Below are 27,365 nucleotides of genomic sequence, written 5' to 3'. Positions count from 1 at the left end.
GCCTAACAGCAATCCGGGCGCGACGCAGTCGCTCGTAATAGGCACGGAAACCTAGCAGTCAGCCTGCTCGCTGTCGGATTGGCTGGTGTGCACGCCAGGCTGGAGGCGGGCGGGTGCCCGCTTGTGCATTCTGAGAGGCTGCTCTCTCTGCCAATAACTCGATGCCAAGAGGGGATTGGCTTATGCCACGACGCTGTCAGTATAGCTGACCAATAGCCGCGGCCGGCTGAGCAGAGCTGGGCATGCGCAGTGGCCGCCTCCGTCCGCCCGGCCGAGCTCGGCCGCTGCGCCAGCGTCGGTTCAGGGCCGCCCCCGGGAGCTGCGGGCCCGCTCGGGCGGCAGCCGGCGAGGGGAGGGCGGCGCGGGACCTTCCCGCCTTCCCCCAGCCTCAGCGCAGGGCCCGGGGGTTCCCGCTCCCCGCGTGTGCGTGGCGGCTGTGGCAGGCCCTTCCCGCCGGCTTGCAGCTGCCGCGGCCCGTTGGCCGGCAAAGCCTCCGGTTTGTGTCCAGTTTCGCAGGAAACCTGCGTAAAGCCGTGGGTGGGAGGCAGGCCCTGCCGCTGGAAGGCAGCAGCGTGCCACCGGCAGGGACGTTCGGCAGTAAGGGCAGGAAATCCCGGACCTCCCGTTCCCTTATTTCTGAAATACGGGGACGGGAGTGAAGCCCTGGGCCGTGTTTCCGTAGGGCCTCCCCGCAGCAAAATGCGGGAGGGGCGGCTGCTCTGCGGGCTGCCGGCGGGCTGGGCATCGCTTGGCAGCCGGGTGCCGTGAGAGTGTGGGGCTTCCCCTGCGGAGGTGGGCCTGTGACCCTGACACCGCCCGTGCTCCGCCCGCCGCTGTGGGAGGCGGCAGCTTGGGGACTGGAGGTGGAACGTTGAGGAGGTGCGTGACTCTGTGTTACTGTCGTGTTACAGGGCGCTCCGGCAGCCGGGGTGCTGCCACGGTGGGTTTGGTGGGAGCAAGGCCCGTGGGTGACACTCGGGTGGGATGGTGCTGGAGCAGGGCCCGTGGGTCCCATCCTGCGCGTGGCACGGGGGCCCATACCATGGGTGGCACTGGGGAGGGACTGTGCTGGAGCAGGGCCCGTGGGTCCTGTCCCACGGGTGGCGCTGGGGTGGAACAGTGCTGGAGCAGGGCCCGTGGCTCCTGTCCCGCGGGTGGGACGGTGCTGCGGGTTTCCTGTGGCTTTGGGAACGGCATGTCCTGCCCCAGTGCTGCTGCCAGGGTCACGGTCCGTTCAGGAAACTGAACGGTTTTGCTTTGCTCGGTTCCCCCAGCCAGCCAGGAACCGGGCGGCGTAGAGGTTTCACTCTCATTCTCCCGGACAAGTGAGGCAGTGCCGGGAAAAGGGACATTGCCGGGGAGCGAGCGAGGCGGTGCTGGCCCGATACACACGTGGGGATCCCCTCCGGTCCCCGCGGATCCCCGGAGTCACCTGCCCTGGTCTTGCAGGGAGCTCCTTGCCTCGGGGGGGGCCCGGTGCCCCCCGAGCTTGCAGCTTTCCCGCTCTGCGCTGCCCTCGCCCCGGGGCTGCCCCGGCTGCCTTACCGGGGTTCTCCCCGGCCTGGTCACCGCCGGTGCTCCCCGGGGAGGGTTTCCCCGGCGCTGGGTGAATTCCCCAGGCGGTGGGAGCGAGACTGCCCGGACCCCGCAGCCCCTGTGGTGTGAGCCCACGTGGGCCGGGGACCCCGAGCAAAACGCCCTGCTGCAGTACCCCCTCACCGGGCCGGTTCCCCTGTGAAAAGCCCCGGGCGGTGACCTCACCGCTGCGTGGCGGGGGGCTGCCCTTCCCCCCGCGGCAGTTGCCTTTTTCTTTGATTAAACTGAAGCCCTGCCCGGTGCCCGGTCCCTCCGGGCAGACGGTGACCATGGCACAGGTAAGCGACCTAGAATGGCCCAAAGCGCTTTAAAGAATCCGTCTGGGGCCAGGGGCTGCTCACCCGGGCCGGCCCGGGTCGGTAACGGGGAGCCTTGGCGGGAGGGCGGCTGCCCCCGCGGGGTGGGGGTCGGGGTGCCCTAGGCCGGGCACCGCTGTCCCTCGGGGACCCCCGCCGGGAGGTGTGGGGCTGGGTGAAGGCGTTCCGGGGGCGGCAGCGGCCTGAGGCCGGGACGTGGAGGTGGCCGGGGACAGGGGGGTGACGCGAGGGAAGTGGGGTGGAGGGATACCGGGGGGTGCCGGAGGGGGGCGATGTGGGCGTGGCCGGAGCGGGCGGTGACGGCGGGAGGGGCGGGGCGTGCTACACGTGTCCGGTGGGCGGGGCCTGGCCGCGCTTCCGGTGCGGGGCGCGGAGGGAGGCGGCCGGTGAGTGCGGCGCTGTCCCGGGCCGGGCGGATGGGGAGCGGCGGGGCGGGCAGCCGCGGGCCTGTCCCGGGCTTCGCTCCGCCTTGAACCTGGCCCGGCCTGGCCGCTCCTCCCCAGGGGGCGGCGGGCCCCGTTCCCCGCGGAGCACGGCTCCCCCCAGGGTGGCGGTGCTGTAGGGAGGCTCCGCCACCGCCTGCCAGCCCGGCAGTTCCTCCCGGTGAGGGCGGGGGCTGTAACCGGGGCCGGCGGCGGCGGAGTCCCCGCTAGCGGGGGCTGGCAGAGCCCTGCGGGAGCCTGTGCGGCTGCAGGCCCGGGCAGTGCCCGGTGTCCCTCGTGGTCCCCGGGACGTGCCGGTGCGTGCAGCAGCAGCTTGGCGGGCGGCAGGCAGTCTTGATGCAACTAAAAAAAGGGCATTTAAAGGCTGGGCGAACCCCCCCTGGGCCCACGCAGGGGCCACCCGCGACCTAAAACACGAGGAGGGGGCGCGGGGGGCGAGGGTGCAGCCACAGGGCACGCAGGTGGGCGAGGAGGCGTCTGCACATCATCCCCTCTGGTCCAAACAAACACATTTTATTCTTTTTCTCCTTTCTGACTCCCTTGTGCCTCTCCAGCCCTTCTTTCCCAGCCCCCCCCCGGGTGAGCCCCTGCTGGTCTTTAGGATGGTTTTTTACCTTGTTTTGGGCCAGAAGCTGTGATTTCTGGGGGTGGGCTGCATTTCGATAAGTTTGGGTGTCTCTTTGTTCTGGATTTAGTTCTAAAATTAGCTGTAAAGTTTCCTTCCCTATTTTTAACAAGGTAGAAGCAAGTTCATGGTTTACATCAGCCCATTTACCTGTGTTGCTGGGTTTTGGGTGCTGGTGTAATATGCTGTGAGTAATGCAGTTTGTGTGGAAAAATTACCCCCATCCAGTTATAATCAAACAGGAAAAATATGTTTATTTTCAGGCTCTGGAGATACAGCCATTTTTTTTCGTTCACATGGCAGCAGCAAACTCTACTCCACCTGGCTCTTTGGATCTAAACCAGCCTGGGTTTGCAAAGGAGATCCTTGGAACTAAACTGGAGGTCAAATACCTCTGCTCCGATTGCAAGAATATATTGAGGAGGCCGTTTCAAGCTCAGTGTGGACATCGCTACTGTTCCTATTGTCTGAAGAAAATTATAAGGTACCTTTTGTGATTTCAGTCCAAAGACCGAATACTTGAAAAGGTGTTTTCAAGTGAAAAAGGAGAGAAAAGTCTCATTTTCAGGGTCTTCTCAGCAAAGGAGCTGTGTTTTATCGTTGAGATTCAGCATCAGGCCTTCTTTAAGGGCATGTGTAATCTCTGACTTGTTTTTATTGTTCTGAGGGTTTGCCTCAGTGTTCCCTTTTCCAGAATCTCCCAGATTGCTTTTGCCGTTCAGGTGGCAATCCGGGTGGATCACCCAGCTCCTTCAGTCTTCACCACAGCTACTGAAGGAACTTGCTCCTAAAAGTCATCGTATGGATGTCATGCCAAAATATGAGAAATCTAGGCACAAGCTGGCTTCCAGAAAAGTTTCCTTGTGTTTTGTCTCACTCTTGCCTTTAACTGAGGGAAGCTAAATAGAGCTGTTAATCAGGAGAAGAAAAGAAAATTAGAATCAGAAATGGGCATTAAAAATACACATGATCAAAGGCTCAGTGTGGTGTTTTAAAATTAAGAAAATGCTTTCATTTCAGTTACTGAAATGTTAGTTACCAGGAATCACTTTATTGTTAAATCATAGATCGGTCTCTTTGTTTGTTTGATGATTTATTTTTCTGTCTGATAGTGCTGGACCTCAAAAGTGTGCCAGCTGTATTCAGGAAGGAATATACGAAGAAGGAATTTCTATTCTAGAAACAAGCTCGGTAAGTAAACAATGCATTTTAAAAAATAAAGAAGCTCACAGACGTCATTAATACCACTTGCAGGTTTTGTTTTAAAACAGATTCTGAGAATCCCTTATTCCTAGGAAATATTTTCGTCAGTAGTGAGAATTATGATTAATGTGGTGGACTCCCTGGCTTCTAAAATCCAGGTCATGTTGATATAGTGGTGCCCTACTTAAATGCTGTAATAATGATTTGTTTGCAGTTAGCTCACCTCTGAGGATGTGTGTAGCAACTGGCCTGGGAGAAGTCTTAAGGAAGAATTTAGAGACCCAAGCAAAACTGCAACCTCTCAGTAATTTTTGTGGTTTGCTTGTTTTTTCCATTTTAGGCTTTCCCGGACAACGCGGCTCGTCGGGAGGTGGAAAGCCTGCCTGCTGTCTGTATTAACAGTGGCTGTACTTGGAAGGGGACTATTAAAGAATACGAGGTAAAGATCAAAGCAAGGCTTTCAAGCTGGAGTCCTTTTTCTTCTCTCTCTGGTGGTTTTCCTTGTCCACCGATGGTGGTAGGAGCTGCCAGTTCCCTGGACTTTAATGTAAGCTGGAGATTTCCTGGCTGAGCTAGGTTTGTGTGTCCTGCTGAGGGCACAGGCTGAACTGAAACAATTTCAGATTTGCTTTTGATTGCAGGCACTAAGCACATCCCTTGCGTGGTGGGAACCACCCACTCTGTGTCTCCAGCTCCTTTCTGCTGTAAAAGACAAGCAAACTGTCAAGAAATTGTGCTGTGCCATAAAATTGTTGTGAAGTTCTCCGCATTGTGTGAATCTAAAACCTACTTCAGAGCCCTGAGCTTGGGGAAAGTGGCCTGGCCACCAGCCAACTGCCCCGACAGCTACCAGGGTGGTAGGACTGGGTGTTGATCCCTGGCTGGCTACCCATGGCTCCGAGCTGTCCCGGGCCATGATACTGCTGGATGGGATGGTTTTTCCACCCCTGCTCTTCTCAAAGAGCCCACCAGCTCTTTAATCCAGGCCTTCATTGTGGCTGTGGGCATTTAGTCCTTAGTGTGTATACGGCTAACGTGCTTCATAAAAGTGTGTTCTTGCCGAGGGTGGCAGTGGACCCCGTGCTTCACTGTGCTGTCCAACAAGTCAACTCTGTTGTGGCAATTTGCAATGTTAAAATGCATTGACAGTTAGTAGGGAGTTTATGTTCAACGGTGAAGCTTCGGTGCTCCTGAAGGAAAATATTGTCATCCTTCTTGAAATGGAAGAACCACTGTGTGGGGGGCCTGAGATAAGAGGAATAAGTTTTATTTCCCTCTAACACTTGCCCTAGGTAAAGGTTGTAGCCCTGGGGTTCATGGAGATTTGGTAGTGATTGAGATGTGTGTCAGGAAAAGGTTTAACCTGGGTCTGTCTAGGCTAACGTTTGGATTATCTTTGCAATGCTGCTGCAAGGTGGCAAGAAGGAGCAACTGTGGATCATGCCTGAGTTTTCTGCCTGGCTTGCTGAGCCTGTTAAGAGAGAGGCTTCCCATGCCATCCTGCTCTCTAGAACCTTTCATTTTTTCATGCTGAAAGTTCAGTCCAAAAGGTGAGGGGATGTAGGCTGTCCTGCTGTGAAACCCTCACTTACAGATCTGCAAGTGGCTCGTGGTGTGGATGTATGATTAAGTGTCAAGCTGAAAGCTTAACACTGATGCAGCACTAAAAGTTTGGGGGTTACATTTCAGGATACGGTGTGTTTTACTGAGGTTCTAGGTTCAAGCTGTGCTGTTGGTGCCTGCAAATTGTTCGACCTATGCTTTGATTTCTGGTGACCAGTGACTAGAAATCCGATGCCCACTGCAGTGTTCAAATGGTAATTGTCGTGAGTTCATCTCCATTAGACTAAACCAGATTATAGTCAGTGGCTTCCAATGGTATTGATTGTGCTGTAACTGATGGGATCTGAACTTTTTCCCCCGGATTTAAAAAAAAAATAATCTTAGAGCTCTGGCAGAGCTAAGCACAAATCATCAGATGCTGAAGGTTCTTCCTGTGTGGTCTTACAAGTGTTTGAACACAGGCTTGAGTCCAGCCAGAACTTGCGCTAGAAGTTCAAACGGGCAGTGAGGTGTCCTGGGATAAGTCTGCCTTCTTGCAAGGCTGCAGGTGTGTGTGATGCTCCAGGATCTTACACACAGCTGTTTAAGAGCATCGGAGTGGATTAAGGCTGTGCCTCTTTTTTTTTTATCTCCACCCAATCTTCAAAAGGTCCTGTTAGGTGTTTTGCTAAAACAGAGTATGTTTTGTGGGCAGAGCGGCTCTGGAGTGCTTGGCCTGCAGGTCTGCGGCGCTGATCCTGACTGTCATGGGGTTTGTTAGTCTTGGGGCAGCGTGTGCGATCACAGGGGAGCGGTGGGGATTTCGAGCAGTGCTAGCTGGCTCATCTCAGGACTGAGCTCACCTCTCATGCCTACCGTGGGGGGCATTCAGTCTAACTGGGGGTAAAGTTATTTTGTGCCCTCTCGGGAAAGCCGATTCTTTCCAGGGAACTGGTGAGAGAAGGCAAGGTCTGGCTTGTGTTCTCTCTCCTCCCAGCTGCCTGCCAAAGAGCTATGGCATTCAACCAGCCTTGGCTGTCCTCATGCGATCGGAGCTTAGGAGATGTTATGTGTGGCTGAGCGATGAAAGGAGGCATCAACCAACCCTGTTAGCCCCGAGTGTGTCTCGGTACCGTGGACGTTATGCCCTGCCGTACAGGTAGACTTCTTAGTTTAGTGCCACAAAGTAGAGCTTGCCTCATTGGTACGGTTGCATCTGTAGCCAGCAATGTGTGTAACGTCCTGCAGCAGCTCAGCGCTCCCTCTATGGAAAGTCCCTTGCTGCGCTATTTCCGACAGGACATGGAAAGTCCCTAAGAGCGAATTCATTGTTTGCTGATTTAAAAATTATGTTGTTCGTACTGAGAGAGATTTACTCAGCTGCTATCTACTTAGAAATCAAGAGATACTGTCACTTCTGGTTTGTTAATTTTACCAGGGCATGATCAAGGCAAAAAAATATTCTGCAGCTGAAAAGCTCTAGCTCTTCAACTTCAAAAATTAATAAAACTGATTTCAGTTTTGCTTTCTATTAGAAACTACATTTCTAAAATTCAGGTCTCAAAGGGAGATACAAAACTGAAAGTGCAGTCTGCGTGGAGCATATGAAATATTTAAGTGCTTAGCACATGTCTGGGTTTATAAATGCATTTTTCAGACTTTATAAATATCCAAATGCCACTAAATATTTATAATAAAGGAATTTGTGGTGGGGCCGGAGGGTTTTTCCTTTTCATGTATAGGTTTCCTCTTTTCATGTATAGGTTTCCTGATGAGTCTGCCTGAATGTGTGCGCAGAAAAGCAGGCTGGGGGCAGGAGTCTTTATATTCAGGTGGAAAGTCTGAGGAGGGTTGCAGAAACTAAAACAAACCCCTTAGAATAAAAGGAAAGACCAGGAAAACTTGCCCTGTGGTATCCAGGTAGAGGGAGTCTGGTTTCTCAGCTCTGGAGCGTTTCCTTACTTGCCTTGCGATACCTCCAGTTCCCTGTGTCTGTCTTCTGTTTTATCAATGTATCTTCAGGTCTCTTCTACTTTTTATTTAATGCTTTTCATACCGCCAGCTCCCTTTCTTTGTCTCCCTGCCCAGGACTGGGATGGGATGAGGGGGCTGCAGAGCGGTGCTCACTTGGTCAGCCTTGGCATTCCATTTGTTAACCCAGACAGACGTTTGAATTACGCCCTGTTCATCTTGGGAGATACAGAATTATTGGAGACACAAAAAAAGTGGATTTGTCTGTTTTGGAAATAGAACTACATTTTAAACTTAATCCTGACAGTGGTATTTAAACCAAGTTTGATGGGGATGTTTCTAGGAAAACAGATGAGCTCAGCTAATGAGGATGGGTGGCTGTCATTTGTGGTGATAACCTGTCCTAATCCAAACTGTAGGGGCTGCATTTTCCTTGTAGTTCATTGTCACTTTTGACGACTTCATTTTAATTGAAGCCTGGAAGGCTGTGGAAGGTGCAAAACTCAGAACTTATGTGTTGCTACTCCAAAGCCTGTGGTGTCAGAGAGTATGTCTGCAGCCCCTTCTGGGCTACATTGCTTCTTGGGACCAGGAGGACAAGCTAACTGGGCAGTCCCTCCTTGCCCAGTGTTCCTGCTGGGAGATGCTGGAGAAGCCCTGCTACACCTCGTGTAGAGAAAACTGTCCCCTCTTCAAAAAAGTTGCTGAGTGCCCTGGGCCAGGGGGTCCTCCTGCTTCGTGTGGCTTCACTGTTTCATGCCCCCCCTTTCCAGCTGTATCCCAGGAGTGCCCGACAGGTTTTGGTGGTGATTTTCAGCTTAGGCTGAAAAATTAATCTTCAGGCTTTTTGTGCGTAGCTTAGAACGGAGCTGCTGGTCTTTGAAGCTACTTCGCCTAGTTGCCTCCAAAGTGTACTTTGGAGTGTTTTATAGCAGCGTTGGCTGCATGGGATGCAGTGTTTTAAGCGCTGTGGCAAGCACACTTGGAGATGCCATGGCAGTGCGACCAGCCTTCCTTTTAAAATCCAGTCCAGCATTTACTGTCTTTTTCTGGAGGTTTTGGCATCGAGTTATGGATTGGTGTTGAAGTGCAGTTTGCAGCTCGCTCCAGCCTGATCCAGCAGTTTGTCCCAGGACCAGATTACTTTCTTATGCAACAATCTCTGCCTTGCATGTGCAGGTGACCAAAAGGACGTCACGCTTTGGAAAAAGCGATCTGATGCGCCTTTACTTTCTGGAGCTGAGGTCCACAAACAAAACCCAGCTTCCCTTGCAGTCCCTGAAGTATAGTTTGTGTAGCTGGCTGCCCAGACACGAGGCAGTTGTTTCCCAGACACGAGGCAGTTTCCCGTCCAAGCCCGTGGTGGGAGGTAAGCCATGGGGAGTGCCGGAGAGCATGTGTGGGAGGGGGTTGGAAAGCCCCAACTACAGAGGGTCTGCTTTTTGCTTCTGAAAACAGCTCAGCCTCCCTGTGGTGGCCCACCTAATTAACAGTCTCGGCATCTGCCCCTTGGAAAATGAAAAGCTGTAAGTCGTGAGCTTTGCAACTGAGGAGAGTGCTGTGTGTCCCTTCCAAGCTGTGATGAAACCCCTCTGTGCGAGCACAGCTTTAGGGGTTGTGGGGCAGCACTTCATGGCCAGGGAGATGTTCCTTGGGCTTCAGGTGTCTGGCAGGAGCCAAAGCCATGATCACATGCAACTTCGGGGCACTTCCAACTCTTCAAACAACCTAGAGAAAGCAGGTTTGAAATCAAACCACTCGCCACAGGCTCTCGATTTCTCCAGCATGTGAAAGGTACTTGTCCTAGTTGTAATATATCTCACTTGCCCTTTTCTGGGTACCAGTGGTGTTGTCAGCCTTGGCCGTGCCCACCATCTGCAGCTCACAGAGCCTGGCCGACACCAACACACCCTTTCTAATGTGAAGGTCAAGTGGACCATTAAGAGGTTTCATCCTAAGGCTGTCCTTTTGGATCTGAAGGATTAAGGTGAAGCTTTGCATGCTGGTGAAAGTACTGCTAGAAGGGAGGGAGATCTCTCCAGGGGCAGTGTCTCGGGACCTGGTCAGCATGGGTAGCGCTTTCAGTGTGCTTAGAGCATCTCCCACGGCTAACGACAATGGTCTATTGTCAGAAATAACTATGGGAGGCAAATTAGATCATTGCTACGAATGTGCTGGTGCCTGGCATTGTTAGCGTGATGGTATGATTGGAGTCCGCTCCCTGGTGGCAGGTTGTTCTTGAGCAGTGACCTCCTTAGATGCAAACAGTACATCTTGGGCATTTTTACGCGCAACCATGACTGTAACTGTTAATTGTAGCCTGGAAGACCTGTGGAGTTACCTCTGATCACACATTCCCGGTTCCTTTGAACCTCCGTTACGTGTCAACCAGCTGTTTACAGAGACTTTGTATAATCCAGCACCATAATTTTTAATTTCCTTGGCAAGCAGATTTAGTCTTTTTGGTTTTGCAACACAGCTGGCCACATCTGAGATGGGAAGACAGTTGTGTGCGGGCTCCAGCTGGCAGTGGGGCCAGGTCAGGTTCAAACTCAGGCTTATCTAACGTACTTTGGGGGTCCAACCCTGCTCCATTTTGGACTGGAGTCTCCCTAGGAAAGTAATTTCTCTGGGATGATGGAGGGATTTGGAAAAAGCATCCTGGAGTGTGCTACTACTTTGTGCTCATGTAGTTCAAAATAACCAGGGAGGGAAAGGCAGAGTCTGTTTTAGGAAAAGGTAGAAAACCTGCTGCTTGCCTTCAGGTGCTTCTCATACCCTCAACCTTCTTCAAAACCTGCTCTTGCTTTCACATCTGTCTTCAATGCATGAAATGCTGCTGTGATGTCTCTCTACCAATAAACCTCAAATCAAATGTTTGTGTAATCAGCCCTAAAAGGGGATGAACAATACCATCAAACGCTGGTAGTAAAAGTTCCCGTACTGGCTCTGAAAAGGTGTGAGCGAGGCCCCTGGGAATCCTACCATCTCTTCTGCCAATTTTTGCCCTCAACTCAGATGCCGTGACATTGGACAGCATTGTAAAGGCTGGTGTGCCGTGCCATTGCTGCCATGTGCACGTCCAACTAAAGCCACGAGCAGTTACTTAATCTTTGCTTTTGACACGTTCTTTGGGGTTTAATTATTTGTGATGCCAAGTGACCTTGTTTGGATTTCTGTCACCAGCGTGTCCCAGTGAAGGGAGCAGTTTGTGTCTGGCAGCAGCTGATGTGACAATCTCAGAAAGCTTCCGTTCCTGGTTGGCACTGTGAGTTACAGACTGGCCTCCTGCTTTCCAGCCTCGTCTTGCTGGGCTCCATGCAGTAGTGCAAGGACCATGTGCGTGGTCGCCACGTGCCAGAACCATGCGTGTGGTAGCCCAGCCCACCCATGTTGGGAAAGGTTTGAGCAGGCCTGGCTTAAAACCAGCCTCAGGACTCCCCTGACGAGGAGGAGACACAGCACAGAAAGGCATGTTGACTTCAGAGGAGCAGGACATCCCAAAGTGCCTGCGTTGTGGGCACATTCCCATCTTGGAGGCTCCGGAGCCGCTGGGGACCTGGCAGAGGTGCGTGAAGCAACTCATGCTTCTTGGCACAAGGGATTCAGGCTCCCTCAAAACCTAGGCAGGCATCTCTTTTGGATGGATGTCTGGACACCCATTTTCAGTGTTTTCTCTACAATTCTGTGGGCCTACCCTTGCAGCTGGGCTAAGATGCCAAAGGAGCCGTGTGCCCGACACGGCAGTGCTGGGGCTGGAGATTGCCCTTCCACACTCCGGCATGCCCTGTGCCACTTCAGCTGGCTTTCCTCTGCTCTCCTGTTAGCTCGCCTTCCTTTTTGTTGCTCCCTTCCTGCTGCCAAGCCCTTCAGCTTTGTCTGTGCTTACGGTTGCTGTTGCCACACCTGGAGGGGACTAACTTTCAATGACGACCCTGCAGGAGGCTGTTTGCGGAAGAGCTGTGGTGTGCAGCTTGCACCGAGCCTGCGGCGCTGCGCCTGGTCCCTCTGCCAGCCCTGCCCTTTGCGATCACCTTCCTGCCGGGCTCTGGCAGAGGCATCTCGCAGCGGCTGGTCCGAAGGTTGCTTTTCTCAGCTGCCTGCCTTCCCTCTTCACTGGAGGGGGGGGCGGCATGTCACGCTGATGGATTGTCCAGCGCAGTTGCAAGACCTTCATAAAAACAGACTTGATGTTGATAGGGCAGGTTATGAGCAGGGCAGCTGGGCAGCAGGTGCGCCTCCTGCTCTGCCTGCGTGAGATGGGGGTAATAATTTTCAGCAGTGGCCTCTTCCCCCATAGTTCAAGTTTAGCAAAGCCTTGAGAGGCGAAATGGTGATCGGATTAAACTGCAGTTTTCCCTTTTGCCTTACGCTGGCACAGCAGAGCAGGTCATCCTGGCATTCCGTAGGGAACAATCATTTTGTCTTCCAGGGATCAGCAGCTGTTATTAAAATCTGATTTTTCCCCTCTCTGTTCCCGTGCTGTTCTGCACGGCTGCACTGAAATGTGCTGCCCTTGCTGTCGCAGGAGCTGCTGTGCCGGGAGCTGCGCGTTCCTGCTGGCTGGGGATGATCCCAGGAGTGCCTCAGGAGAAACCTCCACTGAAAATCCTGCAAATCACTCTTCTACTTTTCCCAGTATCAAGATAGGAGAGTTATGGTGTGCACACAGGCAGCTCCGTTAGCCAGCAGACCCCCAGGCAAGAGGGCTTTACATCTCTGTTGCAGCCCGTTGGTGGTAGATGCTGGAGGGCTGGGTGGCCACAGTGGGTAAGCCGTGAGCGTCTGCACCCCAGGCGAGTGCTCGTGCGCTGCCCTGGTCCTTCCGAAGGCGGTGGAGGTGTCTGGGTTTCTAGTCTGTCAGGTGGCTTCCCAGGGAATTGCCTGTTCTGATGGCGGCATGTGATGTACAGGCTGCCACTGGGTTTTCTCGCTGTTTATTTTTAGGGAGTGGAATTGATGTGCGGATCAATCTGCAGTTTTGGTTTTAATTGAGTGGGAAGAGCAAAGTGTTGCTGTGCAGGCTGTTAGCTCTGCCTGGTTTGATTTTCCTGCTCTTGGATGCTGCCGGCTGGCGTGTGCCTCAGTTTGCAGCTGGTGGGGGAGAAGTCAGTGCTGAGGGTAACTGGAGAGTAGCCCTGAAGATAAGAGCCAGACTGTGGTCTTTCAGCTCTGCTTTAATGTTTCTGTTGCTGTCCACTGTCTCTGACCCCCATCTGACTTGATGTCCATGACAGGTTCATTCTGGGAGGGTGACTCTGCTCTCCCCGAGCCCCGTTCACAGTGATGGCTTCCCAAATCCGCCTGAAATATTCGCAGCAAATGCCTGGATGTCAGAGGTGCTTGTCCCTGCTGCAGAAGCTCACAGATGTGGGTTTGGGAAAGATGTAAACAGGAGGATTGCCCCATTCCTGGGGGAGTGGAGTGTGGCAGATCAGACCTGAATGCCAGCCTCTTCGGCTCCAGGGTGGGGTGGATTTCTTCCAGCAGCGATACTATCCATCTCTGTTTAAACACCCGTGTAGGGGGGGAAGGAACAGGGGATTCCAGAAGAGCCCAGAACTGTTCATACAGAAACATTGTTCATACAGAAACATTTGTCTAGAGGCTTGGATCTGTGCTGGTTAAAGCTAATGCTTCTGGGTGTCTTTAACATTCACATACCGACTAGTTGCACTTTCAGCTTAGCTGTGTGGAGCTGGTTTCCCTTCTCGTGCTGCAAGTTGGGCACGCTTTGCAGGGCTGCCTGTGTCTTGGATGTTGTATTGCAGTGCAGCATGGAGCCAGGATGAAAGATAAGCGCTGGGAGGCGGGGAGTGCGGAGGGGGTGGTAGTTTCATGCCTAGCACATTGGCACAAGAGAACATAAGTTTTAAATACTCCTTTTTAAAATAAGTTGTCTCTACAGTGAAGTTTCCTTCCTACAGCCAGACCGTCTGTTCTCATGCCAGCATTTTGTGGGTCGTGAGGAAGATGCTATCTGGTGTTTCTAGAACATGAGAGCAGTAGGTGGGTAGAAGAAAGGGTTCAGCCCCTCTGAGCAAGTGGGATGAAGGCAGGCAGTCTGTCTCCTCCACCTGCTCCACAGGCAGAGGTGTGTTTGTGCAGGCAGCACTGCCCAGCTGAGCTGCACGACCTGGCTGGTCCAGTCACCTTTCCAGGGGCAGTGCAGCGAGGGTGTGAGTCTAGTTACTCATTTAAAGTATAAAAAGGGAGAGAGTAACTAAGAAGCCAAAGCTGAGCCGCTAATGGGTTTCACTTTCCAGTTTCTGATGTGGTAACAGTGTTTAAGTTTGTGCATGTTCCCCCATCCCCCAAGACAGTAACTTCTTTTAATAAAGAATAAATGTGACCAAGTTTTCAAAGCATCTGGTTTCAGATGACTGATTTATAAATGCTTCTGTGTTGTTTTTTGTTGTTGTTTGTTTGTTTTTTTCCTGTTACTACCATGGCAGGATACTTCAGTACACTTATCTTTTAATCTGAATTTTGAGCTGCATATTCATGGCATTTGCAGTGCCTTGTTTCAGCTGGTTGTTGCGTAAAGAGAAAGTTTAAGCAGTGTGGAAATGACACGGAAAGCAGAGGCACTGCTAGCATTCTAGCTTTCCCAATTTAGCTGGTATCACTGGCCCTGGTATCTGCTGAGGAGAGAGTATCACATTGCCCTTACGGTTTGTTCAGCTCCTCTGGCTGCCAAACAGGCTGCGTGTGCTCTTGCTGCAGGGGTAGGGGCTTGTGTGCATATATTAAATAGAACAGTTTTGAAATATTTTTCTTTCTGGTTGAAAAATGGGTTTCTGATTCAAATGTGAAGATACTACTGGACAGCTCAGCCCAGCGTGTGATGAGTAGGCTGTGGGTTCATACTTCAGCTGACTGATAACCATTACTGTGGAAAAATTAAACAAATTATCTTGCTGAGGTAGTGGCTGGCTTCACTCAGCCTGCCTGAATGTGTATTTTCCTGGCAGAGCTGTAAATGGAGCTTCCTGTTGAGTTACCTTGTCCATCAATAATCTGGTATTTTTAAAGGTATTATAGCAGCTTTTAAATTGAGGCTGAGACTACGCAGGCACCCAAAATTCTGGTAGACTGGAGATTGCACCAGTGAGTCAGCATGCAGAGTTACCAGCATGACCAAGATTTGAGCGTAGCTCTTCTGTGCTAAAGTATAAAACTACCCCTGTTGAATTGTACTTATATAACCTCATCGGAGCTTTTGTTTAGAGGACCAAATATTCTCCTGTTGATTCTTTTACAGGCTCATGACGAAGTCTGCCCCGAATTTCCGCTAACTTGCGAAGGCTGTGGGAGGAAGATCCCAAGGGAGAAGGTATCCATCCAGCTGTCGGTGACCGTGTGCTGTGGTGGTGTTTGGCATCCTGCTGGGCTGACACACAGTGTTGTGGTTTAACCCCAGCTGGCAGCTCAGCCCCACGCAGCTGCTCACTCATTCCCCCCACACTGGGATGGGGGAGAGAATCAGAAGGGTTAGAGTGAGAAAACTCATGGGTTGAGAAAAAGACAGTTTAATAGGTAAACAAAAGCTGTGCACACAAGCAAAGGAAAACGAGGAATTAATTTACTACTGTCCATGGGCAGTCTGGTGTTCAGCTGTCCCCAGGACAGCAGGGCTCCATCATGCGTAATGGTGACTTGGGGAAAACAAATGCCATCACTCTGAACAACCCCCCCCTTCCTCCTCCTTCCCCCAGCTTTATATTCTGTATGGAATATCCCTTTGGCTGGTTCAGATCAGCTGTCCTGGCCGTGTCCCCTCCCAGTTTCTTATGCCCCTCCAGCCCTCTCGGTGGTAGGGCCTGGGGAACCGAAAAGTCCTTGACTTAGTATAAGCGTTAATTAACAACAACTAAAAACATCAGTATATTACCAGCTCACGCCAAATCCAAAACACAGCACTGCACCCACTACTAACAAGAAAAATAACTCTGCTGGAAGCAGGACGCACTGGCATTCGTGGAGCAGGGAGGAAAACCAAGACCATTAGAAAGTGGAGCGGGGAAGACAAGTGGCATCCATTAGTAGAGCTGTGACCTTTCCATAAGGCTCAAAATATTGGTTGGGTGTGAGTGAACGTGACTCATCAGCACTTGTAGTTTTGTGTTAGTGCTGCCAACGCCACCTCGCTTTGAGCGCTGTGTTTGCCGTGCTTGTGTGCAGGGCCTCCATGGGGAAAAGCATGCTCATGGGTTGAAAGGCTACTGGAAGGGGAGCCCTTCTCCAGTTAAATGAATTTATTTCTAATTAATCATGTAATGGAATCTATGTCTATGGGGTCTCTGTGCTGCTGGCTCCTGGATCAAGGCTCAAAAGTCTGAAAATCAAAGTTGTGGGAAACATTTTCAAAAAGCGCATTCATCTGAAACCAGCCTGCCTGCTATGGGCACATACTTTTAGTAGGATTGCACAAGGTCCTTGTAGCAGGGCAGGGGGACAGAAGCATCAAAAAGATGAGCAGAGAGTTCTTCTAAACAAGCAGTGTAATGAAGGACTTTGTGCTGGGGTCTTGGGATACAGATCTGCTTGTCTGCAGGCTGAAGCAGAGGCTGGGTTTGTACGATTGCCATAAGTGATCTACCCTTTGTTTAAATACCAACTCCCTCTTTTATCTCTCTCAACTTTTTGTTGATTAGCTGCAGCCCTTGTAGCTCTGAGTAACCTGACTCATTAAGCAAGCCAGATGGATCTAGAAGCTTTAAAAAAAAAGTGGTTTAAGGACAGTTTTCATCGACATCTGTTGTAGCAGATGTAGGTGTTCAATGTGGGATATGGTCGTTGTTCAGAACAGACCACTGATATCTGATGATGAGAGGTATATCAAACCCAAGCTGATAACGTGCCAGGGCTTGTTAGCATTAATCATGCACTGTGTGGGAACCCAAACGAGTCATCTTGGCGGCTGGGGGTTTAGTGGCACTTCTCTATAGAAATATCCACTGTAGTGGCCTCAGTTCCTCATGGCAGCCGCCAGACGAGAGGTGGTGGAGGTGCAGCATCCTTCAGCTCCCAGCGAGGGGCGGCTGGGCCCAGCAGAGCATCTTCCCTTGCACAGGTGGGCCTGCAGTAGTTGCTGTAAAGGCTCAGGCAGGACCACCGGGAAGCTTTTTGTTCTCAAATTTATAATGCTTAGCTGGAAGTAAAAATACCAAGCTGTGGCACGTCCCGACCAGGGGAAGCAGCATCTGTGAAATTAAGTGGCTGGCTGTTTCACAGGGTTGTTCCTTTGCCTCCCCTTCCGCTGCCCTCAGTGTAGCTTCTTGTGCAGCATCCGTGATGTGTACCTGTGCTGGCTGCTTTTTCTTTCTTACATACGCAGGTGAGAAGTGAGACCTCGTAGCCATCAAAAGAAAGAGAAATAAAACTTCCTTCCAGGTGTCAGTGCTATATTTATATTGCACCTACCTAATGGTAGGCAGGGTCCAGGTTTAACCGTGCCCTTTGGCAGCTGGGGATCAGCGGTGCCTTGGGTGTTCTTGAGATAGTCTTCAGTTTCATAGACATCAGTGAGATGGAAAGGGAGCTACCAGGGACGTGTAAGATCTAACGTTGCCTGCCTTCCTTTCCAGTTTCGGGACCATGTGAAGTCTTGTGGGAGATCAAAAGTGCCTTGCAGATTTGAGGTTGTCGGATGTGCTGAGGTGGTAAGGGCTCGTCTGTTGATGTTTCTCGTGGGACTTGTGCTCAGTTCCAGTGTTGGAGTTAACCTGCAAACTGCTGTCACCCAAACTGTTATAGATGTTTGTGTTGGGATATTTGACCAAAGTGGTGCTTCAAACCCTTTGCAAATGGAGCTTTAACATCATCTGCTGTCCAGAGTTTGGGTATCCAGAGAATGAACTTAATGTGGAAGGAAACCTTCTCTGTCTTGAGGAATGTGCTGAGTGCTTTGAGGAGCTGGTGGTTATGCTGCCTTCAGCTGTAAGCACAGAACCGGGGCCAGGCCAGATTTCTCCATGTGACTTAAGTTTTCCCAGCTCCTACTGGTGATGTTCGTGTAAATTTCCTCCTTGGGAGGATTGCAAGAGGTTTTGTCCTTTGGTGTTATTAAGTACGTCTGACGGAGCCTTTCTGGGAAGTAACGGAGGAAGACAGAGTACAATGCTGTGTGCAGCTGGGGAAGTGTTAAGCATCTTTCATTGTATGTGATTTGCAGCATTTCTAAAACAAAACAAAAACCACCACCACCACCCCCAAAACGTGTTTTGTTTTGTTTTTTTTAACTATCTTTCTTTTGGTTTTTCCCCTTTATAATTTAAAGCCAACATTGTGACCTCAAGAGGAGAAATTTGTTCTGTGGATGGTGACAGCGTAGATTGAGCTTGCTGAATGGGGGATGTATTTCTCTTCCTGCAGGTGGAAAACGCAAAGCTACTAGAACACGAAAGCAAGTGTTTGGCTGAGCATCTCTACATGCTACTGAGTTTTGTGCTGAGCCTCAAGGCTGGATCTGGAGACCTAAAGCCCCTTCCTGCTCTTTCCTCATCACAAAACAGCTCCCCAATACTGGCAGCAAACTCTCTGTGCTCAGAGTCGGAGCTCTCCAGGTCCCTGGAGCTCTTGGGAAGATGTGAGGCCCTTGAGAGGAAAACAGTGACCTTTGAGAACATTGTCTGTGTGCTCAATCGGGAGGTGGAAAGAGTGTCTCTAACAGCCGAAGCCTACAGTCGGCAACATCGCCTAGACCAGGAGAAAATTGAAACACTGAGTAACAAGGTGCGTAGCCACTGACTTGAGCTTTCTAGCGCTCTGAGCAGACTTTTTTTTTTTTTTCAGTTTCCTTTCCATGTTATTAGCTTCACCACCTAGCCCTGAAACTCCACAAATCTGAAGGCAGCACTAAAATATCGTTTGTGCCTGTGCCCAACCCTCAAAGCTTCCTGGAAAAGATGGGAATTAAACTGACATGCGTTAAGCGTTCGGATCTCTGCTAGTAATCATTACGCAGACACAGAGATGATGTTCCCAGGTCAAGTTTTCCAAAAAGAGACACAGCACCCAGCATTGCACTGGACCCCTCTGAATCTGTGGGGCTGCTCACCTTCCAGACCTTTCAAAAGGAGCATAAGCACTGATGCTGTGCTGCAGCGTTGTGCCAGGCAGGGTCCGGAGGTGTGAAGAAGCTGCCCCCACCAGTATGCTCCAGCGTGGTCTCCGCAGAGTGCTGCCGGTGTGTCGTGGCAGCTGGGAGCTGTGCCGTTCGCAGCGGGTACCTGTGTGCCAAAACTGGCGTGACCCCATGTTAGCTGGCACCGATTAAGGCTCTGGTTGGCGGGGTGTAGGTTCTCTTTCTCACTTAGTTTTGTCACAATGCTGAGATTGTTTGGGGTTTTTTTGTCCCCCCATCCTCACTTCTTGTGCTGCTAATGTAATGGAGCTGCTCACTGGGAGGATTTTTCCATTCACTGTGGGAAAGTTTCCAGCTCAAGCACTGAGTTGTATTGATGTATCTTCTCCAGAATGACAAGGTTCAAAGGGAAGCTTCAATGAATTGGCTTACGATGCTAAATTTCTCCCTGCCACGATCCCCTGTCAATTCTGAAGAAGTCTCTCACTAAAGGGTCGTCCGGGAGGGGATGCTGGTGTCTGCTGGCTTTCTTGGGTCTCACACCAGTACGTGTTTCTAACCAGGCTGCACCGTGTATCCCACTGAGCAGGTCCGGCAGCTGGAAAGGAGCATTGGGCTCAAAGATCTGGCCATGGCTGAGATGGAGGAAAAGATCCGCAACATGGAAGCTTCCACCTACGATGGTGTTTTCATCTGGAAGATAACAGAATTTGCCAGGAAGCGTCAGGAGGCGATAACAGGCCGCTCTCCTGCGATCTTCTCTCCAGGTTATTGCCTGCAAAATTGCAAAAGCCTTTTACATCTCGGTTGGGTGTGGGATTTGTAGCGGTGTCCTTAGGGGAGATGCTGGCCATTCAGATGTACTTCTGTTCTGCCCCCCTTTCTCTGCGGAGCCTGAACCACTTTGGGGTTTTTTTAGCATTGGGCTAAATGAAACTGATGGTGAAAGAAGTGGGTTTATGATTGCAGAAGACCTTTTTAATTTCTCATGATGGAGGATGCAGCCCTCTTAGCTTTGGAATAGCCCTGCATAACCCTTCAGTTATTTACTCAAGAGACCATAAAACCAGCAATGAAGGGGTTGAGGAAGGGAGTAAACTTATATTAGAGCCCCAGAAATATATTTTAGTGCCTAAAGCATGACAGTGCAAGAGACGTCGCCTAAATAAAGCCCAAAACCATGGCTAGGGAAGTGCTTGAATATCTGTTAGAGGAAGGGGCTCTCCTCGCAGAACTGCCCCAGCCCAGCACTGTTCCTCCTGCTCTTAAAAAAGAAAAACTTGGATAGTGAGCAGTAGGTTTGTGATCTGGCTTGTTTGCTTACAAATGCGCTTCCCAGGCTTGCAGCTGTAAGGTGAAAACATCTCTTCACGCAATTTCATTGCTCGGTGGGGAGCTTGCCTTGCAACCAAATGGTTGAGGAGGGGAGTCTGTGTTTGCCTGAGCAGGAATCGCTTAGATCTAAGCCTGCTGCAAAGCTTTTTCAAGATGCCCAGAGCTGGATGCAAACATCAAGCATGTACCTTGCACCTGCTTCCTGGTGCTGAGAAAAAGCAGACTGTGGCTGGGCCATGAGATGAAAGCAATTGAATTTTTAAAACTACTTTAAATTCCGTTTTCTGGATGAAGGCCATTCAGAGTCCTTTTCTCTTGAATATATATAACTGAAAGAAAAAAGGTTCCCCTTCTTGAGAGAAACTAAACTGCTACTGAAACTGCACGTGCAATTAGCATTTCCTTTTAAAAGTCAGCAGGAGCTGTGGAAAACCCCTGCTCTTTATCCGCTTCGGAAAGGGCAGCACTTCCTTCCCTTTCCCAAAGCCAACGAGTCTGCTTCAAATCTACTTTGGTTGGCTTAGAGGGCCGTGATTCTTGCATCCTGTCCATCTGCACTGTGCTCGAGGGCTGCTTGGCCTGAGCATCTCCAGAGGCTGTGGTTTGGGGGCAGATGCTGGACGGATGCAGCCATGGGCATCCCGGCTCGCTGTGCCCAGCTCAGGGGTTCCTCGGGTCCCTCTATGAGCTGATGCCACCTGAGGGTCCTCACAGAGGGGCGAGATGTGTGTATCGGAGTCAGCCCAAGGGAGGGAAAGGGATGGAACCTCTCCAAATGCAAGAGGCATCGTCTGTGCAGATATTTGTTGGCTGTTCTCTGAATGCAGTTCCTCCTAGAACTGCAGCTTGTGGTTGCTGGTGCCTCCTCCTCCTCCTCCATGCTCTGTGCTGGCTGGTCTCCATCCCACACCTGGCAGCAAAGGCGGGGCTCAGGGCTTTTATAAACTGTTTCATCAAAGGAAAAACTCCTTTGTGGGCCACCAGACTGTTCTGTGTTGCTGGTTGGTCTCTGCAATCTGCTAATGAAAATCTCGTATGTGGCTGGATGGATTGGAATATGAGGGTTGCTTCTGCCTAACACCAGGACTGCTTCTGGAAAAGGCAGGACTTTTTTTTTTTTTTTTTTTTTTTTTTTTTTTTTTTCCCCCCCCTTCCTTCCTTTTTTTCTTTATCTTTCAAGTACAAAGTGCAAGGTCTTGTTTTCTATGGTTGTCAGCTGTGTCGTTTAGACAGAGATCCTTATTCCTGGTGCTGCTTTAGCTGAGAAAGTTGGGCTGAGAAACAAATATTTCTCGTGGAGCTGCATGGTTTTTATCTTGGAAAGTGAAGCAAATAGACTGGTGCTGTTCAGTCTGGGAAGGAGACAGCTGAGAGGAGAGGTCTAGGTTGTGAATGGGATGAAAAAGGGAAATGAGTATAATTGTTTGTTTTGCATTTAAATATAAAGGCAAGGAAATACCAAATGAAATCGCTCTTAAATGAGAAGGAAGTAGAGTTACCACTTGCTTGCGTTGTGAGGACACAAGGATTGCGACAGGATATTGCAAAGGGCAAGATCATAAGAGTTCAAAAAGGCAAATCCGCACAGGGAAGGTTTGTTGGGGCATGAACTGGGACAGTCCGAAGCGAAGCTCCTGCTGGGAAGCCATCTGATGCTGGGGGGGCAGCTTGCTGGGCTCTTGCTTTGCTTTTGATCTGCTTTGCCTTTGCTCGGGCCAGTGGGAAGCAGGATGCCCGGTTCACTGGTTTGAGCTGGTGGTGCAGTGTGTAAGGTGTTTAGCACTGGCTGCCTGGTTCCTTTTCCTGGGTACTCCTACCACTCTGGGGCCATCCTTCCTCCAGTTCCCTGCCTGGTTTTACATTCACGGGGTTACAGGAGTGCTGAGAATCCTCAGGTGGGCAGGGAGGATATGCTGCTTAGACTAGCAAAGCGTGGCATCTGCCCGGAAAGCCTTTGGGTGAAGCAGGTGGAGGGGAAGGACTAGAGGAAATATGTTGGGGAGAGCCAGGAGAGAAGCAGTGGCCAAGCCCTGATGTCCTCAGCCTGTGGAAGTGCACAGTATCTCTGCTATTGCTGGGTGGCCTGTTCCTAAAAGTGCACTGAGTTCTGCAGTAAAATGCTGGCTCTGATATGCTGCCCTGTGCCCCGAGGCTGCTGAGCCTCACCAGACCTGAGGCACGTAGGGCTGTGCCGCTGTGAGAGGGTGGTTTGCAGCAGGTCCCTTTCCACGACGTATTTCTGTGGCCCTGCGTGGGTCTGGTGTCACAACATGGGCATTCCCGGAATTGCTGGAGGAGAAAGCCTGAGATCCCGGAGCCTGTGCCCACACCTGGAGTGGCTGGGTTCCTAACAGGAGGCCGAAGCTCACTTGCTTAAACCTCTGCCCCCATCGGAGGCAGCCACTTTACAAAGGGGGTGCAGTGAGTACTAAGGGTGGTCTACCCCCAGTCAGGGTTTTTCTGGGGTGGTTTTGTTCTTGCTCGTCAGCATCGTTGCCATGAACTGCCGCTCCTTTAGCAGTCCTGTGCGGTCTGCAGGAGGACGCAGTGGGAATCGCAGAGCTCCGGCTTTGGGCTCCGCCTGCGGTGGTGGCTGGGGAGAGCCCGAGGGGCTGGAGGTGCCCTGCCCTGTGCCACAGCGCTCTGCAGCTCGGCTAGACCAGGGGCTTGTGACTGCCTGACCTCGGGCTGTCTCCAGGCCAGTCCAAGATGGCATCTGACTGTTTGTACCTGGTGGCTTTCCAGACCACCTCCACGGTGCAGGTATTTTAAGACCCAGACCTGGCTTCTTCCAGAATCCAAACTTTCTTAAGAGTCTTCAGAGTTCAAAGGAGCCTGCTGGTGCCAGGCTTTGCTGGGTTTGATACTCACTGTGTCTGTTTTGCAACTCTGTGACAGCTTTCTACACAAGCAAGTACGGCTACAAGATGTGTCTGCGCGTTTACCTGAACGGGGATGGCACCGGGCGTGGGACCCATCTGTCCTTGTTCTTTGTGGTGATGAAAGGGCCCAACGATGCGCTTCTGCGATGGCCCTTCAACCAGAAGGTAGGTTTGGGACAAAGCCCGCTCTGCCCAGCAGCCTGCCTCTCTAGTTTTGCGCCCACTTGAGCTTCTAGACACCGTTGGTCTGGGCTACTTAGCAAGCAGAAGGAAGGACTTGGATGTGTCGTCAGCGCTGGGGATTCCCCAGTCGTGCTGAAAGCACCGAGTGTGCTACGGGGCAGGGGCGTGAAATGGCAGAGGGTGCAAGTGGGGAGCAGGAGCATGTTGGGAAGGCGAGCAAAGCCTCTGCATGAATGGTGAGGGAAGGGGGTTGTGGCCTCGGTACCTGGGGTGCAGCTGATGCTCGCTCGGCGTCAGAAGCTCAGATTGCCCTTCCTAGACATTGCGGGTTTGCAGGATGCTTCGAGGCTGAGCGGGCGAAGCACTGATGCAGAGGGGCTGCCTTCTTGTGCAGGAGGACCTTGCTACTCTGTGCCGTAGTGAAATACCTGCATGGGGTATTGGCGTTGGAGCAAATGCCACACCGGCCACTTGCAGGTTTTCAGTGTCAGCCCGACAGCCCTGCGCTGCCACACAGAAGTTTCCAGTGACAGGGCAGGATGTGGGAAGGTTTCTGCAGAATGTCACCAAGGTGATGTTGTCTGCTGACCCTGCTTACAGGCATTTCTCAGATTTGTAGGCGTGTGGCATGGCTACGGCTGCATTGGCACTTGCGTGTTTCGTGGGCTTCAGATGAGCAGGGCACCGGGCCGGGTTTCCATGTGCTGCTTATTCAGCCGCTCTCCTGTATTTTCACACTTCCCCACAGGTAACCCTGATGCTCCTGGATCAGAACAACCGGGAGCACATTATCGATGCCTTCCGACCTGACGTGACATCCTCCTCCTTCCAGCGACCCATCACGGAAATGAACATTGCCAGCGGCTGCCCGCTGTTCTGCCCCGTCTCTGTGATGGAAGCCAAGAACTCCTACGTGCGTGATGATGCCATCTTTATTAAAGCCATCGTTGATCTCACGGGCCTCTAACCCTCCTCACCTCCAGGAGCAGTGAACGCAGAGCCAGCCCCGAGTGGGGCACCCCCCTCTTGTGCTGCACTTCAGGCAGGTCTCGGAGCGAGGAGGGGGCAGAAAGTGGAAAGGGAAAAGCCCTTCCCAAAAAGGGACCTTCACTCCGAGTGGAAACGAGGTGTCTGACGGGAACCTTCTTCCCTGGTGTCAGAGAGACCTTCCCTGAGCAGAGGTTTGGGTGGATGATCCCAGTCTGCAGGGTACAAGAAGATCTCCTGCAGGAACTTGGGTGTCTGAACTGCTGCTGTCTGGGCTCCCAGTGGAAACCAGTGCAGCTCTTGCTCTACTTGGCTTAGTGCACATCCACAGTGCTTTGTAGTAAAACAAGGGTTTGGCCTGCTGGAGCACCACCTTGTGTGGATGTTTGGCTCAGTCATCTAGGATTTTCTTCGGAGATCTCCATATTCCTGGAAGTTTTGTGTGCTGCTGGCTGGTCTGTGCCTTGGTGGACAGGAAGGGTGTGTGGCAGACTTGGTGCAAGCCAGGCGAGAATGGTGCTAACTGGTTTGCTGCTGTTTTGATTCTGTCAGTGTCTTCAGCGAGGGGTGCTGAGCTGAGCTGCGTGGCAGGTGGGGGAGCAGTACCTCAAGTCTGGCCCTCGCTGTGTGTTTGATGGGTGCTGGGAGTGCAGGATGGGGCAGGCAGTGCCTGTAAGGGAGTGGGGGACAGCACCGGGGATGCCCATAGCGAAAGAGAAGTGAATCTCCCCCGGAGACCGCCCGTCCTGTCCCAGGAGAGGAGGGTGACACGGGGCTCCGTGCAGCACAGCAGCCTCCCACACCCTGCGAACCCCAGGTGGATTTTTAGCCAGGCCCTCCCATGCTTGCAGCTGAGCAGCTGTGGGCAGGGTGGTGGCAGCTGGAAGCTGACTTTACTCACACACAGGTGCTCTGAGCTGGCTTTTGTCCCTGTCACAGGGCAGCTGGCACACCAACCTTCCTGGGGTCCTGTACAGCTGCAGCTCCACTGCTGCCATCCCTCCCCACAGGCACTCATGGCTGCGGCACTGATGGATGTGGCACGTCTTGTCTGCCCATGTAGTGGGCAGCTGCTGGCCAGCTCCTGCTGTCACCTACCAGCAGCAGCTTTCTGCTGTCCTGCCCTCAGCTCTGGGGCATGCTCTCTGCTCCTCACTGAGCCTGCAGCCACCGGGGTAGGACCTGAAGCGGGTGGAGAAGTCCCCAAGTGAAGCTTGCAGTCTCCTTTCTGACCCGGGGTTCCTGGCACCTTTCCCTTCAGACAGCAAGTGTTTGGCACCCAGGAGAAGGTCTTTGTGGAAGAGAAGCCGTGGCCATGTCCCTGAGCTGGGGCTGGCTGGTCCCTCTGGAGCAGTTTTGTTGGGGCTGTGAGTAGCTCCGGCTGGGCAGTTAGCCAGGCTGGGCTCTGCAGGCTTTGCTGCCTTCTCTGCCTGCGCTTCCCACCCCTGTGTCAGCATCTGAACGTGCCCCAGGCCGCTGTGTTGGTCACCAGAGCCAGCTGCTGACCTTGCCTTCAATGATGGTGCAGGACCCCTCCCATGCTGCTCCTCTGGGCAGGAGGGCTGGCCACCACTTGCTCATGGGCACAGGAGACGTGAGGCTGTGGTAGGGGAAAGCCCAAAGCCTGGTGGATGCAGAGCCCATCCTCGTGGTCTGCTTCCACCTCTGCTCTGGCATGGCTGCACGGTGGGGCTGTCGGGGAGATGGCCTGGGCCACCCTGCCAGGTCTGGCTGTCCCCTGCTCCCTGCACGGTGGCACTGTCCTGACCCCCTGCTCCTGGGGTGATTCGGAGCATCCCTGGTGCCTTGCCTGGCATCCCTCTCCATACTGGTGCGCGGCTGAGCGGGACCCTGACCCAGGCTACACCTGCACCCCAGGGCTGCGTGTGGGCTGGGGGCGCTCCCTGTGGATGGGTGCTGGAGAAACCTCCAGGTCCCCGTTGGAAGTCTCCCTGTGGGTCTTGCCATACCAGTTGTGTGGGAAGGGCAGGGCAGGCTGTGGCATGGGTCAGCGCCGCAGCACGGTGGGCTGTGAAACCTCCTGGCACGGCTGCTGTGACTGAAAAGGTGAGGGCTGTGGTACAGGCAGGGCTGGGCAGCTGCCTGCACCCTGCCCTGCTGCCACTGTCCCCTCAGCTCTTCCCAGAGGTGGGAGAGGGGTGCCAGGACCCTTCCTTTGTGCAAACCCCCTTCCAGCCTGGCCCGAGGGATGGATCAAGCCCTGTCTCGCCCCTCTCACCCCACTCTCACCCTGTTGCCTTAGGAAGGAAAAGAAAAAGCCCAGCAAAGCCCGAGAGCTGTGCTCCCACCCACAGCAGCTCAGCATGGAAAGGCCTAGAAGGGGGAGGAAAATCAGCTCTGCTCATTTGTGGGCTGGGATTAATGTATTATTGGGGGGGTGGGGAAGCTTGGTCTGAGCTGTGTGAATGTCTTTGCTCTTGGGGTGCTGGACACCAGTGACTGGCCACGTAGTGCCGGGGGTACCTGTGGGGATGCTGGCTCAGCTTGACCGGGGGGGGGGGGGGGGGGGGGGAGGGTCTGGCCTGCTGTCAGGGGGTGGTCGCTGGTCCTCCTGCCCCAGCAGGTGCCTGCAAGCTCAGTGGGAGGGTCTGTGCTGTGAGCAGAGAGCAGGCTGACCACTTCCAGCTTGCGGAGGGACACAGGGGCGTTGGAGAGGGGTACAGCACGGCAGGTTGAGCCCCCCCTGACAGAAGCTTTTACTTACCGCAGCGTTGCCCTTCCCTCACCATGTGGGTGAAGAGATGTAGGGCTGGTGCTGACAACAGTCCTTTTTTCATTTGTTTAGCAGCTCTGGAGCTTGCAGTGGTAACTGTAGTACGTGTCCCTTGCTGCAGGCAGGGGTACGGTACCTTCCCGGGCACGGCTCTGCCAGCCTGGCTGGCACAGGGACAGACACGGCACAAGCCACTGCTGGAGTGCTGTGTTTTTTCCTTTCTTTCCACAGCTATCAGAGAACACCCATCTCAGCCTGGCACTGTGAAGTAAGTTTTCCTTGAGGATGTAGTACAGTCAAAACCACTAATAAAAACCTGTTTGAAGAGCATTGTTGTATAATCCTTGGGACACCAGGGCTGCAGCGCTGCACGGGGCAGAAGAGGAGCAGTTGCAGGATCACCTTGGGGCAGGGGGTTATTTCTGTGCTGGGAGCTTTCCCCAGCTGCTGCCCTCTAC

At 52.6% G+C, this 27,365-nt stretch overlaps 1 protein-coding gene across 4 annotated transcripts; it reads left to right on the top strand.

Moving 5' to 3' along the window:
* Positions 1-245: 245 nt before the first annotated feature.
* Positions 246-27,237, top strand: TRAF2 (TNF receptor associated factor 2). 4 transcript variants are annotated; one of them, XM_080402215.1, is made up of 10 exons: positions 246-879; positions 3,245-3,465; positions 4,094-4,172; positions 4,525-4,623; positions 14,962-15,033; positions 17,288-17,362; positions 18,075-18,434; positions 19,376-19,553; positions 23,020-23,168; positions 23,935-27,237. In XM_080402215.1, the coding sequence occupies exons 2-10, from the start codon at positions 3,278-3,280 to the stop codon at positions 24,151-24,153; spliced, it is 1,419 nt and encodes a 472-aa protein (XP_080258341.1). In that variant the 5' UTR covers positions 246-879; positions 3,245-3,277; the 3' UTR covers positions 24,154-27,237. The 4 variants fall into 4 exon arrangements, with proteins under 4 accessions (XP_080258341.1, XP_080258340.1, XP_080258343.1 ...); XM_080402214.1 differs by lacking the exon at positions 246-879 and adding an exon at positions 2,244-2,299; XM_080402217.1 differs by lacking the exon at positions 246-879 and adding an exon at positions 2,416-2,516.
* The last annotated feature ends 128 nt before the right edge of the window (positions 27,238-27,365 follow it).

The sequence above is a fragment of the Falco punctatus genome (assembly GCF_963210335.1).
Source record: "Falco punctatus genome assembly, chromosome: 9".
Classification (NCBI taxonomy): domain Eukaryota; kingdom Metazoa; phylum Chordata; class Aves; order Falconiformes; family Falconidae; genus Falco; species Falco punctatus.
The sequence above is the reverse complement of the archived record's forward strand: the minus strand, read 5'-3'. Positions and strand labels throughout refer to the sequence as shown.

What these genes read in the sequence shown, in the direction of transcription:
- TRAF2 (XM_080402215.1), top strand. Translation starts at nt 3,278, where the DNA reads ATGGCAGCAGCAAACTCTACTCCACCTGGCTCTTTGGATCTAAACCAG. An exon ending in TTGTCGGATGTGCTGAGGTG is followed by an intron (nt 17,363 to 18,074) that starts GTAAGGGCTCGT and finishes CTCTTCCTGCAG; the next exon opens with GTGGAAAACGCAAAGCTACT. An exon ending in TTGAAACACTGAGTAACAAG is followed by an intron (nt 18,435 to 19,375) that starts GTGCGTAGCCAC and finishes CCCACTGAGCAG; the next exon opens with GTCCGGCAGCTGGAAAGGAG.